Raw genomic sequence first — 14,846 nt, 5'->3', positions numbered from 1 at the left:
TGTTTCTCTTTATAGGTGACATGTCAGAAGGTGGCTCTATTATTTACCTCTTATGCGATCTTGGGCAAGTTACTTAACTTTCCTAACTAAGCCTTGGTTTTCTCATTGGTAATATGGCATTAGTACTAATGATACAACTATTATTTTTATGTTTACTGGCACAACATAAACAAATTTAGAATTATTATTTTACTCAGCACAAATTTAGAATTATTACTGTTATTGGGACCCAGAGAATAAGGATTACTTCTTTTTGTTATTGATTTTATTTGTATCTCAAAGTGCCTAGTGCATTAGTGAGGGTTCACAGGCCTGCGACCAAAAGGTCTCCAGTTCAATTCCCCATCAGGGCACACGCCTGGGCTGTGGGCCAGGTCCGCAGTTGGGGTCGAGTGAGAGGCAACACATAAAATCCTTAAAAAATGTCATCGAATAATGTATATGGAAGTGCTTTGCAAAACGTAAAGGCCAGACCATTGTAACTGATGATGATGGTGATGGTGATGGTGAGGATGATGGCAGCAATGGAGTCACTTGCTGAAGAACTGGAATGTCCTTTGCTGACCTCTCCTATCTGCTGAAAGTGTCAGGTAAAGTTTGCCACCTGGAACTAAAACCGACTAAAGAATATATATGTAAGCATGTGAGGATGTAGAAGAATTAACAATGACATTTGTGATATCTGATGTTTTTTGCTTTTGAGGGGCGATTTGACTGGTTTGGCTTTCTAAATATGTGGACCCTCTCCCCTCCCCCTGCATCTGGATCTTTATGAGGTTTTGCTTTCAGTGAGTGACAGAAGATGACCGTCCTCAAAGAAGGGGGCTCCTCTTTGGTCAAGAATTCCCCGAGAACTCTGGTTCCTGGCCAGAACTCCCAAACGACGCATGGTGGGGCTCATTGTTCTCCCTTCATCTCCAGTTCTGAGTATCTTTATTATTAGCTATATTTACTTCTGTATTCTTTAAAATAGAATGAGATTTCAGCACCAAATGCACCAGTAGGTTGTGTGCGTGTCAGGGATTATTATTGATTTGGTTGATGCCAGATCTGTGCTGTGTTTTTCTTACTCCACAGGTTATTCCATGTTCAGGGACAGAGTATTGGCCTGGAGAAGGGAAAAGAGAAGGATCTCACATGTAACTGCTAATTACAGCAGCAATTATTATCTACCATATGCCAGTCATTGTGCTGGGTAGTTTATATGTGTAATATTTTAAAACCCCTATTTGATAGGTTAGGAAGTGGAGGCTCAGAAAAGTTTATTACTCAAGTTCTCATAGCTGGTATGTAGAAGAGCCTGAATTCCAACGACACCTGTCTCTTTTTCCATATGCTTTGAACTCTTGGTTCCTCCATCTTTCCATCTGTAAACTAGAATATATTTGTGTGTGTGTGTGTGTGTGTGTGTGTGAAAAACTCCAGTTATTGGGGTTGGGGAGGAAAAGGGTGAGAAGACTGTTATAGGAACTACAGAAAATTACAGATGTCCAAGGAAATAAATGAGGAAAGTTAGGAGAATCTGGCACATGGGGGCAGACACGAAACTGAAGATGCTACGGGCCCATGTGGCCTGTGTCCTTGTGGAAGTGCAGGCCGCAGTTGCGGCTGCAGGAGGGAATGAGGAAGGGAAGGGGTGCACATGGAACTGGTGAGATGCCCCTCGCAAATCTTGTTTGGCTCCTGACATAAAGGGATTTATTTGTTAATGTTATTGGGTGTGTAGTGCTGTTGCAATTATGTTATAAATGTCTTTATTAGTCAGAGATTAAACTAAAATATTCGTAAGTGGAATGATCTGGATAACAGCATTTGCTGTAAATACTCAAGTAAAAAAATATTGTCGACAGGAATCGACGGTAACCAGTAAAGTTGAGTGTTGGGTTCATGGGCTTCATTTTGCTTTTCTCTCTACTTGTATGTGTTTAAAATTCCTGTAGTGAGAAGTTAATAAATAAAAAAAGCCGGACTCCTTTTCCCAGAAAAGCTCCATGTGAAAATAAAGGATAAGCAGAGAAGACACAGTTATACCAATGAGTACTTTTTAAAAGCATTGGGCTTCTCTGGCTGGTGTAGCTCAGTGGATTGAGCGCGGGCCTGCGAACCGCACGATCGCGGTTCGATTCCCAGTCAGAGCATATGCCTGGGTTGTGGGCCAGTTCCTGGAGGGGGACCCATGAGAGGCAACCATGCATTGATACTTCTCTCCTTCTCTCCTTCCCTTCCCCTCTAAAGATAAATAAATAAAATCTTTTAAAAAAAAAGCACTGGGCTGAAAGGATACAAGTAACTTGAATATTAGGCTTAGTGGGTATTAGACAGGACTCCGAATTCTGGTCTCTTTCTGTAACATCTTCCAACTAAAGTTCCCTCAGCTTGAGCTCTTTAACCTACTACGAGTTCAAGATGTGTGTGTCCTCAAATGGTGCAGTTAGTCTGGGCGCCTTCTGCCCACAGGGCTCTTTTCTGTGGTTCTCACGCAACAGAGACGGCACAGCCTAACTTGTTCTGAGTAGAACAGGGCCAATGTTAACTGTGCTGTGACCTGTATATTTTCTGCTTCTCCTAAAATTGTTTCCCAAAATGTCCTTCCTGGGGGTGTGCCTTTCTGAATGGTGTTTCACTTTCCTTCTTCACCTAGAGGGACACAGCTCCAATCCTCAGTTGAGATTGACTCAGAGACTGAGGACTGTTTATATTCCTCTGTTCTGAGTGTTCTCTAAGCTGGTCAGGGGTGACTGGGGTGCAGAGCACCCTCTGACTACAAGGCCATGCCTGGGTCCTTGTGCAGTTAGTCACTCAGAGGGGGGCTTTCTGTCTGCCCCTCTGACTTTTGGAATAGGTCTTCCTTGCTCTCTCTCCATCCTTGTGGACACAGCCCATCCTCAGCCCCTCAGCTGGCTTTCAGCCAGACCAGCCTCACACCCCAAAATGGCGAGTAGTGGAACTGGGGACTTTGGAAGAAAGTGATACATTAGTTCTTGTGATATAAACTGTTTTTCCTGTAAGTGATAGAAAAAGGAAGTACAGGGAACTTTAGTGTCATATCAAGATCCAAAACTAATCCATGAAAGAAATATAAATTCTAAACTGCTTTGTTGTACTGTAGATCATATGACATGTGCATTCATTCATTCGTTTATTCATCAAACGTTTATTTATGATAAGGCACTCATTAAATGCTGGAGGTACAAAAATAAAAGAGACAGTCTCTGACCTCAAGGATCTGATGGCCCAGTTGAAGAGACAGTGACTGAGTTAATAATTATAACATATAGTGATAAGTGCCACGTTAGAGGGAAGCCCTGTGGACTGTGAAAGTGCCAGGAGATACATCTAGTGCAGCTTGTGGTAGGGAACGTTAGCTATCTGTAGCAGAAGTGGTTACAGCCGAGCTTTGGAGGATTCTTAGGAGGTGGCTGGGCAGAGAAGTACAAATTGCATTCTTGTAGGGAGGATGTGGTGTGCACAACCATGGTATGAGCATCGTAAGCTGGGATTTCTGCAAGTCAGTCTGGTTGAAGTGTGGTACGTATGGATAAGACAGACGATGAAGATCGACAGATGAGCAGGGATCTGTTCATGCTGGACTGGATATGCCGAGGTAATTATTTGGATTTCAACCAGCAGGACATGAGGAAAATTTGTATTTTAGAAAGATCACTTTGGATATCATGTTAAAAAAGCGCAGAAGGGAATCAGTCCAGATATGACAGCAATAATCTAGGAAAAAGATTGTGCAGGCTTGAGTTAAGGTATAGATGAAGGAGAGAGTAGATTTTAGATATGATTTCTAGATAGAACCAACTGGACCAAGAAGTAGAATCTACTGGACATAAGAGACACTTTGAGAGACATGAAAATAGTGAATTAAGACAGATAAGCCGGGCTTTTAAGAAGGATGTCTAATCCTTATTGATCTTCTAATTAAGAGAAGAAATGAAAAAGGTACCATGCGTAGTTTTTACTTTAACCATTGTGGTGAATATTGGCAGCAATCCAAATTTGTGAACTGCTCTTTGCTTATGTCTGTCATTTCTCAGTGGAAGGTTAGACTGAAGAGAGACAGATGGTTTAAAACGGGGCAATGACAGCAAATCCATAAAGCGTGGGCTTTATGTAGTGGAAGAACACACCTGAAAAATAGGATGAAATTAGAGTCTATGCCTCAAATCTGCTTTTAGTGACCAGCATTTAGTAACCAACATTTGCGAAGAATGTGGAGGAAGTGTTATTTTAATATCTCAACCCCTGAAGTACAGAGATATTAAATGACTTGCTTGAGGTCACACGTGGCTGTAGGTGGGAACTCAGGCTGCATCCCAGTGCTCTCTGCAGGACATTGTGATAAACTCCAGGACATTTACCCAGCCTGTTGAGGGCCCAGGACATGAAAAGTAAAATGTGTGGTCTATTTGAAGAAAAGAAACTGAGTAACTACTACAAAGGATAATGCAGAAGCTGTACAAACCTTTGGAATGCATACCAAGCAAAATGAGTATTTGGAGCTCTGTGGGAATGAGAGATGGGAGAAAAGCAGGTCATGAGAGAGTTCTGCATTGTTTACATGCAGAACAAGTTTTATTTGGAAATTACCTATTTGTGTAAATTATGTTAGATTTTTAAATAATTTATTTAGAGAACATTGATAGGATAAAGGATAGCTGACGTTTAAATTTTCAATTCATTTTGACCATTTTGACCATTCATTTGGCCAATTCATTTTGACGTTTAAATTTTCAATTCATCTTTGACCATTATAGGTTGACCATCTGTTTTGCACCTAGCATTGTGTGACAAGTTCTAAGGGAGATACAAATATTACGCAAGACAATTCTGTCCTCAAAGATTTTACAAGTTGTTAGGGATGCTAGATTTGCAGACACAGGACTAATTTGGAGCCAGACAGAACAGTTTATTGTCAGTGATACATGTACGTAATGAAGTGGTGAAAGTTTTGAGGCAGATGGTAAGTAGTCAGAAGGACAATAGTGATGGTGATTGGAGTCAATTCGGAGCTTCGTGGAAGGTGTGATTCTTAAGGTGGGCTCAAGGATTCAAGGGAATTGATTTTTCAAGAAGAAAAGTGTGGGACTAGTGAGGCAAACAAGTTTCATTTTGTGTTTTCTAAAGAAATAAACCGACGTAGTCCAATATCTCATCTATTTGCCACAGTGTTACTTAATGAAATATTAGAAACAACCTAAATATCAAATAACAGAATAAGGGAAGAATTAATATTGCATGCTATATCACAAAATGAAATACTTTTAAGCTAATAAAGATAATGCAAGAGCATCATAGCCTGGTGGAGAAGCCTGTCACAGAGCCAGACGGTCAGTTCTGTCCCTTAGTAGCTTGTGTCGTTGGGTAAGTCACTTACTCTTTCTGAGTTTTGGTTTATTTACCTTTAAGTGGAAATTATAATAACTACTTTGAAAAATTATTGTGAGGATAAAAAATAATGTCTATAGAGCGCCTGGTAAATAGTGGACATTCAATAAACATTACTATTCCTACATATTAGGAGTATGTAAAAGACGAAAGATTTATATCATCTGAAGAGAAACCAGAGTATTATTAGTAGAATGTAGAGAGATACTGTCTTTCTGAAGGAAACTGTCTCAGTTCTTATCAAAACCTTTAAAAATTAGTATTTCCTGTCTGACTCAGCAATTCCACAATTAAAACTTTATCCTAAGGAGATCACTAAAGATGTATGCACATATTTGAAAGGATAGTCCTTGCAACATTGAATGGAATAGTGAAAAGTAACCCCAGATTTCACAGATAGGTGATTGATGAAGTAAATTGCGATTCATGCACATGAGGGAAGATTATAAAACCGTTACAATGACAGTGTGCAGGTGTATTTCTGATACAGAAGGGGAGGAAGGCAGTTTCTAGTATATTCAGTGAAATCCTGTTTTTATGAATGTACATTTACGCAGAGGGAGCTTTCTAGAAGGCTAATGCACCAGAATGTTCACCGTGGTTGTCTCTGAAGAGCGTGCCTTCAGGGTTTGATTTTCCTTTGTGCTTATGTGAAATTTTTACTTTTATCGTCATGAGCATAAATAATGAAATACTAAGTATTAGGAATGATGTTGCTCTTAAAAATACTTAGTGACATAGGAAAATGCTTAAGATGGAGAGAAGAAAACTATTCAAAATTTCTGTATTATATGATTCCAATTTTGTTAAAGTATTTTTATATATGGCTCAAATGAATGACGGAATTTTGTGGCTTTTTCTTGCAAAACATAGCAAAGCTTTGCTGTGTGGTGGAGACAGGATGCGCAGTAAAGTAGTAGCGTGGGGCGGTCAGACTTGCGTATGCCTGGATAAGACCCGCCCCTTTCGCTGACGCCCCCTCTTGTGTTTTCCTCATTTTCATCATGGCTTTCACAATTAGTTTTGTTGGCTATTTTCCTGAAGAAACAACATTTAGCCGTGGCCTAAATCCACTCTTCCCATCTCTCCTTCTTTCCCTTCATCCTTGCTAGGACCCAGTAAACTCAGCACCTGCTGGTCACTGGGCTGATGTAATGATGAACAAGACTTAGTGTTTGAGGACTCCTGTTCATTTGGGAGAGAGAGTCAACAGTCACGGGAAGAAGTATATACTTAAAAATTGTGCTAACTACTGTGAACACAATAGAATAGGATATTTTAAAACAGAAAAGTGTGGGTGGAGGTCAGGGCATCGAGTTGGACAAGGAAGCGAGCAAAGGCCTCTGTGGGGAAGTGACATTTCAAGCCAGCCTTGAAGTATGAGTAGGAGGTACCCAGATACAATGTGATGGGAAAAGCATTCTAGGAAGAGGGGCAAGTACATAGAGAGGTTTTCAGGTAAAAAAAAACCAACAACCTTTTTTTGTGTTTAAAAAACTGGGGCAAGAGCCACTGTGTCTGGCTCTAGTGGTATGACATGAGGTTGGAAGGTAGGGAGGAACTATGTTACGGATTTTGGATTTTATTGAGGGCAGTGGGCAATCACTGAAGGATTTACATGAAAATATATTTGTGTGTGCGTGTGTGTATCTATATATATGATTTTATTTATTTAATTTTAGAGAGAGGGGAAGGGAAGGAGAAAGAGAAGGAGAGAAACATCGACGTGTAAGAGAAACATCGATTGGTTGCCTCTTGCATGTGCCCTGACCAGGGACCTGGCCCACAACCCAGGCGTGTGTCTTGACTGTGAATTGAACCAGTGACCTCTTGCGTTGTGGGACAATGCTCAACCCACTGAGCTACACCAGGCAGGGTGAAACTGTTTATATTTTTAGAAGATCCATTTGGCTCTTCTGAGGGGAGAGAACTGGAGGGAGGCAAGAGAGAACCAGGAAGATGAGCTCAGAGGCTTTGGCGGGGGATGGCGGTGCCCAGTGACGACAGTGGGGACTAAGCCTAGAAGACGGTTTGTCGGGAGCATTGACAGGATTTAGCGACAGATTGGATTATGGGAGTGAGGGAGAAGGGCCGGGTGCTGTCAAGGGTGATTTTTAGAACGCTTGTCAGAGTGATTTGCTGAATTATATAGATGGTGGAGTGGGGGAAGAGATAGAAGTTTAGTGTCGAACATGTTTCCTTGTGATATCTCTGAGATTTCCAGCGGAAAAACCGAATCGACGAGGCCTGTTACTCCTAGGAGGTGCACACCTGGGGTGGAGATGCATGTGTAAGAGCCATTGGCACAGATGGTGTGAGAACCTGATGGGTGGGTGGGATCGACAGTGGAGAGGATACAGAGACAAATGCAGAGTCCAGGGCGGAACCCTGAGGAACTCCAGCATTTAAATATCAAGTAATGGGGGAGATGGCAAAGCACGTGGAGAGGGGTCGTCTAGGAGGTGGGAGAAAGATGAGGAGAATGCCGTGTCAGGGATGCCAACAGGAGAGAGTTTCCAGGATGCCTGGAGAGGTGTCCGTCAGGCGCAGCAACAGGAGGCTCAAGTGCAGGGGTGTCCAATTCATTTTCACCAGGGGTCCCGTCAGCCTTGTGGTTGCCTTCAAAGGTCCAAATGTAATTTCAACTCCTTAACCGTTAAGGAATAGTGACATTTGTACAGTCCTCAAATTATTTCGGCCCCTCGAAGGCGACCACGAGGCTGAGGCGGCCCCTGCTCTAGGTGATGGTGGAAAGAGCAAATTCAGCGCAGGGGCGGAGGTGGAAGCCAGACTGGACCGAGTGGATGGCAGAGTTGGAAGTGATGGAGACATGAGAGAGTATACTTAACGCTTATCATCTTGGCTCTGAATAGAGAGACCGATAGCTGGAGGGGCACTTCAGGTTAAACAGTAGGTTGTTCTGCTTCCCCTTTCACAAGCATCATTTGAATGCTTATAGAAATGTGTAGGAGAGGCACCTGATGGATGTTCGATAGGAAGAGGAAGGGGAGTGCAGGTACGCTTTTGATATTTAATGTATGTTGAGCATGTACTAGGCAGTATGCTAAGTGATTGGTACAGTAAGTGACTTATTCTTCGTAACAGCCCCATGGAGTTGGTATGATTACCCTCATTTTACAGACGAGGAAACCGGGCTTAAGGGGAGATGGAGCCAGAGTCTAAGTCCAGAACTGCTTGGTTTCAGAGCTCAGACTCTTAGCTCTTACTTGCAGTCTTAACAGGATTTCTTCTATGGCGGTGTACTCGCCACTTCGCTAGAGCTGCATGACAAAGGACCACCACCCAGGTGGCATAAACAGCAGAAATTTATTTCCTCACCGTCCTGAAGGCCAGAAGTCAAGATCAAGGTGTTGGCAGGTTTGGCTTCTCCTGAAGCGTGTCTCCTTGGCTTGTGCATGGCCTTTTCTCTCTTCACCTGCTTCCCTGGCATCTCCTCTGTGTCCAAATATCTTTAAAAACAAACAAACAAACAAGGACACCAGTCAGACTGTATTAGAGCCTCTCTAAGAGCCTCATTTTAACTTATTTTCCCCCTTAAAGACCTCGTCTCCAATATAGTCACCTTTTGAGAATGGAACTTCAATATGCGAATTTTGGGTGGGGGGCATTCAGTGCACACAGCAGATGGCTTCTCTTTTCTTCAAGCACCAGGAAAAGCAGTTTCGAAGAGTGTGCAGAGGGGTGAGACGGGGGCCATCTAAACGTCAGCTGAGGCTGGAGATATCTTGTTTCTATCCATGCAGCCCAGTGACTTGAGTTTCCGCAGCAATATTTAGGTATGGGGTTGGAGTAAAAGTAAGAACTCTGCCCTGTGACGAGGCTGGTCACACGGGCTTAGTGACCAAATGACCCTCTCTTCTGTGCGAAGCGGAAATGTCACTGAGTTTTAGTCACAGCCTCAGCACAGTTGCACATTACTACGTGTCAGGGACCTTTCTGGCTTGGAAAGCCAAGACACCCTTCTGGGCTTTCACATGCATGAAAGTGAAATAAATCTATGATTTTGTTGCATCCACCAGTGCAGAAATGAGCTTGAACAGTTTTCTAACTGGTTCTACAAATTGTCTTTCATGAATCTTACCAGTATTGTTTTCCTTTCTTACCCCCCCTTCTTTCTTCTTTTTTCCCCCATCTTCCCGCATCAATTATTTACTGAGTACCTACTGGATGTCTGGCACTAGGAATAGAAAGAGCGGACAGTCTAGTGTGGGAGACAGAGATGTATGTATGCAAAAAACCTCCCAGTGAGAAGTATTATTATTAAAGCAATAATTCATTTGTTTACTTATCCCACAAATGTATCGAGTGCCCACTAAGCGCCAGGCATGGGATAGAGATATGAGTAAGATGTAGTTTCTGCCTTCAGTAAATTTATAACCTGGTATAGGAAAATAAACAGGTAAGTAAACAAAAACAATACAATATGATGTTTGTAAAATATTAAAAGATCTCAAAGAAGGAAATGACTATTGTTTCGTCTTTTCCATGCATGTTTGGGTACCCACTGAAGATAGATACTGCTGCATTTTAACAAACAGAACTATGAAAAGAACATTCATTTATGTCACAAGCATATCTGACTGCTTGCTCTCAGGGCGTAGGGACAGTTTTGAAGCTCTTGAATTATGAGCAAGCGTCGAGTTGGAGGATCCACGGGTCTCCTCTTCCTCTGAGCTGACTGTCCACAACCTACCAGCACCCTTCCTTAGGGAGTGGAATGATGAATGGCTTTCCTGGAATGCTCGCGAGAAGCCCACTGGATAGTAAAGGCTGAGAAAAGTCACAGTAGCAGAGCATCACTGTGGTGCTGGGTGAGCAGAAGGCATACGCTGGCCTAGTACATCCTCTCAAGTATTTGGGGCTTCAGACTACGTGTTCACGTGGGGCTTCCCTATAATGTGATTTTATGAAAGGGGATGAGCAGCAGATCAGAAATGCTGGGGAGAAAATGGATTTTTGTAGAGTAATTGAAACATTTTCAAGTATCCCTTATTTTTTACCTTATCTCGGGAAAAAATTATTTACAACCAGACACTTATGAGGCTAATTGAGACAGCGGATATAAACTTGTTGTCTTCTTCAGGGGCGATGTGCCATACACACTCAAGGTATTATTATCTGCAGTCTAGACTTATTTCTGTGGAAAATACTAATCATATTGTGGAAATGTGTAGGTAGTCAGAGAGAAAGGACACCTGATAAATGGTGTATGCGGGATTTAGAACCATGAACAAACTAGGAACAGCGGCAAGTTGTCGATGTCGTGCCACCGACACCCACTCCCGCATGTTGACCGCATGGCAGAGTCTTACTGTCGAGGGTGTCACAGTGCGAAGAGGACTGGATGGGCATCAGGGCTTGTAAGCGCCAGTCTGGCTCTGCCACCGACCTAACGTGCCACCTCTCCCCATCTTTAAAGTGAAATGGAAAAGGCCTCCAAGGTCCTCCCAGTCCTGGTAGTCCACCGTCCTGTGATTCTACCTCCCTGCCTATGGAAAGCATCTTTGACATCCTTTAAGTTGCTTAAGCCAGAATTTCAGTTAGAGTGCGTCCAGGAGCCTGTTTCCATGGGCTGTTGGGAACAGCATGGCCTCGCTTCTCCAGGACTTGACGAGTCTTCTGTTAACTGCTCACAGTGAGCCATTCCACCTGAAAGGCCCCTTGGGTAGCCTCAGAGATTGAAAGGACACATGGACAGTGTTGAGAGCTCTGTGGAAGAGGAGACCTGAGACACGTTGATCGTCATGGCCCGTTGGGATTTGCACAGAGGAATGACTAGAACTGGGCTATTCACTGCAGCCAGGTCAAGGGTCAGGTCAGGAATATGGACGATGCTGGTGAGTCCAGGTAGGTCGAGGAGGGTGAATAAGCCGATTTGATCCCTCCTGAATTTTGAAAATAATCTTGTCAGCCAAGACCAGAAAGCTTAGGAAGTCTCGTAAATGTCTTGGAAGAAAAATGTCACATGCATTTTTTAATATTTTTATTACCACCCAATCATTGTGTTCTCTTTTAATACTAAGTCAATCTATTCTTAATATTCTCTCAGTTGACACATTTGCTGAGCACGCTTTTATGATCATTTACTAAGTTAAAAGCCTGGTTTCAACTGACGCCCTTGTGCAATGGACTGCCTTTATCTTGGGGTTTTTAGAGTGTTATTGAAAGACCTTTGGGTTTCCTCCTTCAGCCTTAGTTAAGTAATATCAAATATAACTCTCTCATGGCAGAGATTTATATCTATTATTATTTTGCTAAAATAAGCTAACTTGGGGGTGATTATAAAATGATTTGGTGTACTGCCTTTCTTAGTGATTAAAAAAGTAATTGGTGATTTGTGAAAAGGATATTAAACCAGATAACTAAAATAATCTTGTGTGCTGAATACAATTATAAAAAATTAATAACTGTTGTAACTGTTATTAATTTGTAACTGTTACTGTCATGGAATTCCAGTAAAAATTTATGTATTTTCCTTAAAATACTGATTAAATTCCTGTATCTGATCATTAAAAAAAATACTGTGTACTTACTACATAGTACAAGATGATTCTCCTTTTTCTTCTCGTTTTTTTTTTTTTTTTTTTTTTTTTTTGCTTCTATCTAGTTGCTTCCAAGATCCGGTACTTACAGGAATATCATAACCGGGTTCTCCACAACATTTACCCTGTACCTTCCGGAACAGATATTGCAAACACCCTGAAATACTTTTCTCAGACCTTGTTAAGGTAAGCTTGAAAATATCCTCTACTTTGAAAGAATTCTTAGGTAGGACTGTTGAATTGATTGGGATCTAAATTTTTATTGAACTGCAAGTTTTGAAGGACCTCATGTTTCCTAGTGCTCTGCCAGAAGAGTCTGGACTCAGGTTCTCTGGGTGTATATAGCAGATCAGATCACAGGCCTCAGTGAAAAGAAAGATTGGGCCGCCTGGCTACTGCCTGCTTTCCTCGGTCGGATGTCTTATCAAGAGCTTTATACAGCGATAAAAGTTTTATGTCTGGCAGAAACATAGAGTGGGATTAAAAGGAGAACCTATATTGCTAAATAAGAAAAGGAAGCACTTATAGTCTTAAATAAAATCAGAATTATATAGCATTTTAGGTTTATCAGTAGTATTTTGTATTTCTTGAAGTATAATATATGCTAATAAGAATTATTTTTAATCCGTGGAACACTTCAAGTGTTCAACATGGTGCACAATTAATATGGAAATTCTCTGGAGGGCCAGGCAACAAAAATAAATATTGCATGCCTTCACTAGAAGGCACAGACCAGAGGGGCCTGTGGGCTTTACGGCTCTCATTAGGAAAGATGAGCAAAGGCGAGCTTAGTTGTTTGGGAAATAGCATCCAAGAGTGAGAGGAACAGTTTCCATTAAATTCTCAGGCTTAGCCTCTCCCATTGCCTCGATTTTCTCACTCCAAATCCAATTTAGGAAACACTTAAATTTGATTTGCTACTGTTTTTTTTTTTTTTTTTTAGTTTTATAAAAACAAAAGTTTTGTAAGGAATTAGGTGGGGAAAGAACACCAGTTCGGATGAGCGTATTCACACCGGGGCTCACACACTGTGGTCTGAGGCTTTGCGTGGGCAGGCTGAACACTCTGCAGGAAGGAGCTTCCTGCAGTCGAGTCAGTCACTAGTCTTCTGCAGTCCTGCTTGTCTCCTTGTTCTTGTTCTTCAGAGTATCTTCTCTTCATAGACCCTTCGTGTCCCTGTTCTGTATTACAGGGACTGTTTGTCCGATTCATAGATTTCATACTTGGAGAGTAGGTTTAGGACCTTGTCAGAGGGTATTTCCCTTCTTTTCAAATTACAGTGGAATAGTTAGCTCAGTTTTCATGGTAACGATCAGATAAGTTTATACACCAAGGCATCTACTTCTGTTCTCTTGAATTCTCCTTTTGTCTTTGAGGTCAGTTTCCTCAAAGGCAGACACTTTCCTTTATCACAAATTCCAAAAGTTGTGCAGTTGAGAGGCGCTTTTCCGTACAGAGCAAATTCTGAATTCTGTTTGCAAAGAAACTGACATCCTAGTTGGCACTTGGAAGCTCACTGCTTAGGCTGTAGTCATTGTGCCAAAAAGTTCAGAAATTTAGGGTACTGGCATCACGTTTACAAGACATGGAGCTCCCATTTGCCGTGGGTCATTAGAATATGATCACGGGGATAGTGTTTTGTTGGTGAAACTGGTGTTAAGGTAGTTTTGTTCAGGTGGCTCTTGGAGAAGATTATGTGCAATTGAGCTGAGTCCATTTTAAAGGGAGACATCCATGGCTGCTACAAATGGTAATGCTAATATTGTATAATAATAGTAATTATACATATCAAACCCTGTTCTAAGCACTTTACGTGTGTCGTCTCATTTAATCCTTTACAATAATTCTATGAAATAAGCGTGCTATTTCACTATTTGTGCTATTTACAAATAGTGAAACTAAAGTATAGGGTGGTTAAATTACTCAGAGGTAGTATCTAGTGAGTGCCAGAACCTGGATTTGACGCTGGTGCTCCTAATCCACCGCGCACCCTCTTAGCAATCATGCTATACCGCTTCTCCTTAGCACTACTAGTTATCATAACACGGGGACACTTCTGTTAGTGACAACTTGGTTTGGCTTCTGGGGATGCTGGCATCCATTATGTGTCTGTAGAGGAGTCTGGGTTGTCTTTGAGATGAAGGTAAGAAAGGAAGTGTTTAGTGCAGAGACTCACCATCTTTTTGGATGTTAAATTGAGCTGCACTGGAGGTGATGTGGACAGTATTTCAGCTCCCAGATGTTTTAGCTGTGTCTCCCTCTGAAGCGCTTTGTTGTGAATAGCAAGTCAGAGCAGAGTCCACAGCCTGCTGCACACATGCACCCGTGCCCACACATGTGAAGTCCGAGAAAGGAAAAGACGCGGGGGATGTCACCGGTGAGGGGTTGGCCTGCAGTACTTCCAGATTCAACTCTTGGGCTGAACCCAGTACGTTTTCTTTCTTCTTTTTTTCCTACCTCTACTTAAAAAACAAACAAACACACTCTTTCATTTCTTGTTTACCGGAAATACAGAACTGACAGCTATTGTCCTATATATTGGATGAAGTTATGATCACTTTCACTGTTGGTATATACATCCCTAGCTATTATATTTATATTTCTTTATTTTTTTCATGCTATTAGAAAGTTCAAGACAACAAGATGGTGTAGGTATTTGGTGTCCAAGGTTATTGACAGTAAGATTTTTACTTACAAACCAGATGGTTCCCTTTGTGCATTTATGTGATAAAAAAGTTTTTAATTACAGTTTATATTCAATATTATTTTGTATTAGTTTTAGGTGTCCAGCATAGTGGTTAGACAGTCATAGCATATTACATAATTTTTACATTCAGAAGCACTTCTTTCTTTCAAAATTGAGATTCTGGGAAGGAAAGAAGAACACAG

The 14,846-nt window shown here is 41.6% G+C and overlaps 1 protein-coding gene across 1 annotated transcript in view; it reads left to right on the top strand.

The window, feature by feature from the left end:
* Nucleotides 1-14,846, top strand: part of UNC79 (unc-79 subunit of NALCN channel complex) — a 210,418-nt gene that overhangs the window by 26,205 nt on the left and 169,367 nt on the right. The window contains exon 2 of the mRNA XM_037031536.1: nucleotides 12,023-12,143. Coding sequence (XP_036887431.1) covers nucleotides 12,023-12,143 — 121 coding nt within the window. The remainder of the gene's footprint in view (nucleotides 1-12,022; nucleotides 12,144-14,846) is intronic.

The sequence above is a fragment of the Sturnira hondurensis genome, unplaced genomic scaffold (assembly GCF_014824575.4).
Source record: "Sturnira hondurensis isolate 20B ecotype Veracruz unplaced genomic scaffold, ASM1482457v3 Scaffold0021143, whole genome shotgun sequence".
Taxonomy (NCBI): domain Eukaryota; kingdom Metazoa; phylum Chordata; class Mammalia; order Chiroptera; family Phyllostomidae; genus Sturnira; species Sturnira hondurensis.
Note: the sequence above shows the minus strand (reverse complement) of the source record. Positions and strands in the feature narration are given on the sequence as shown.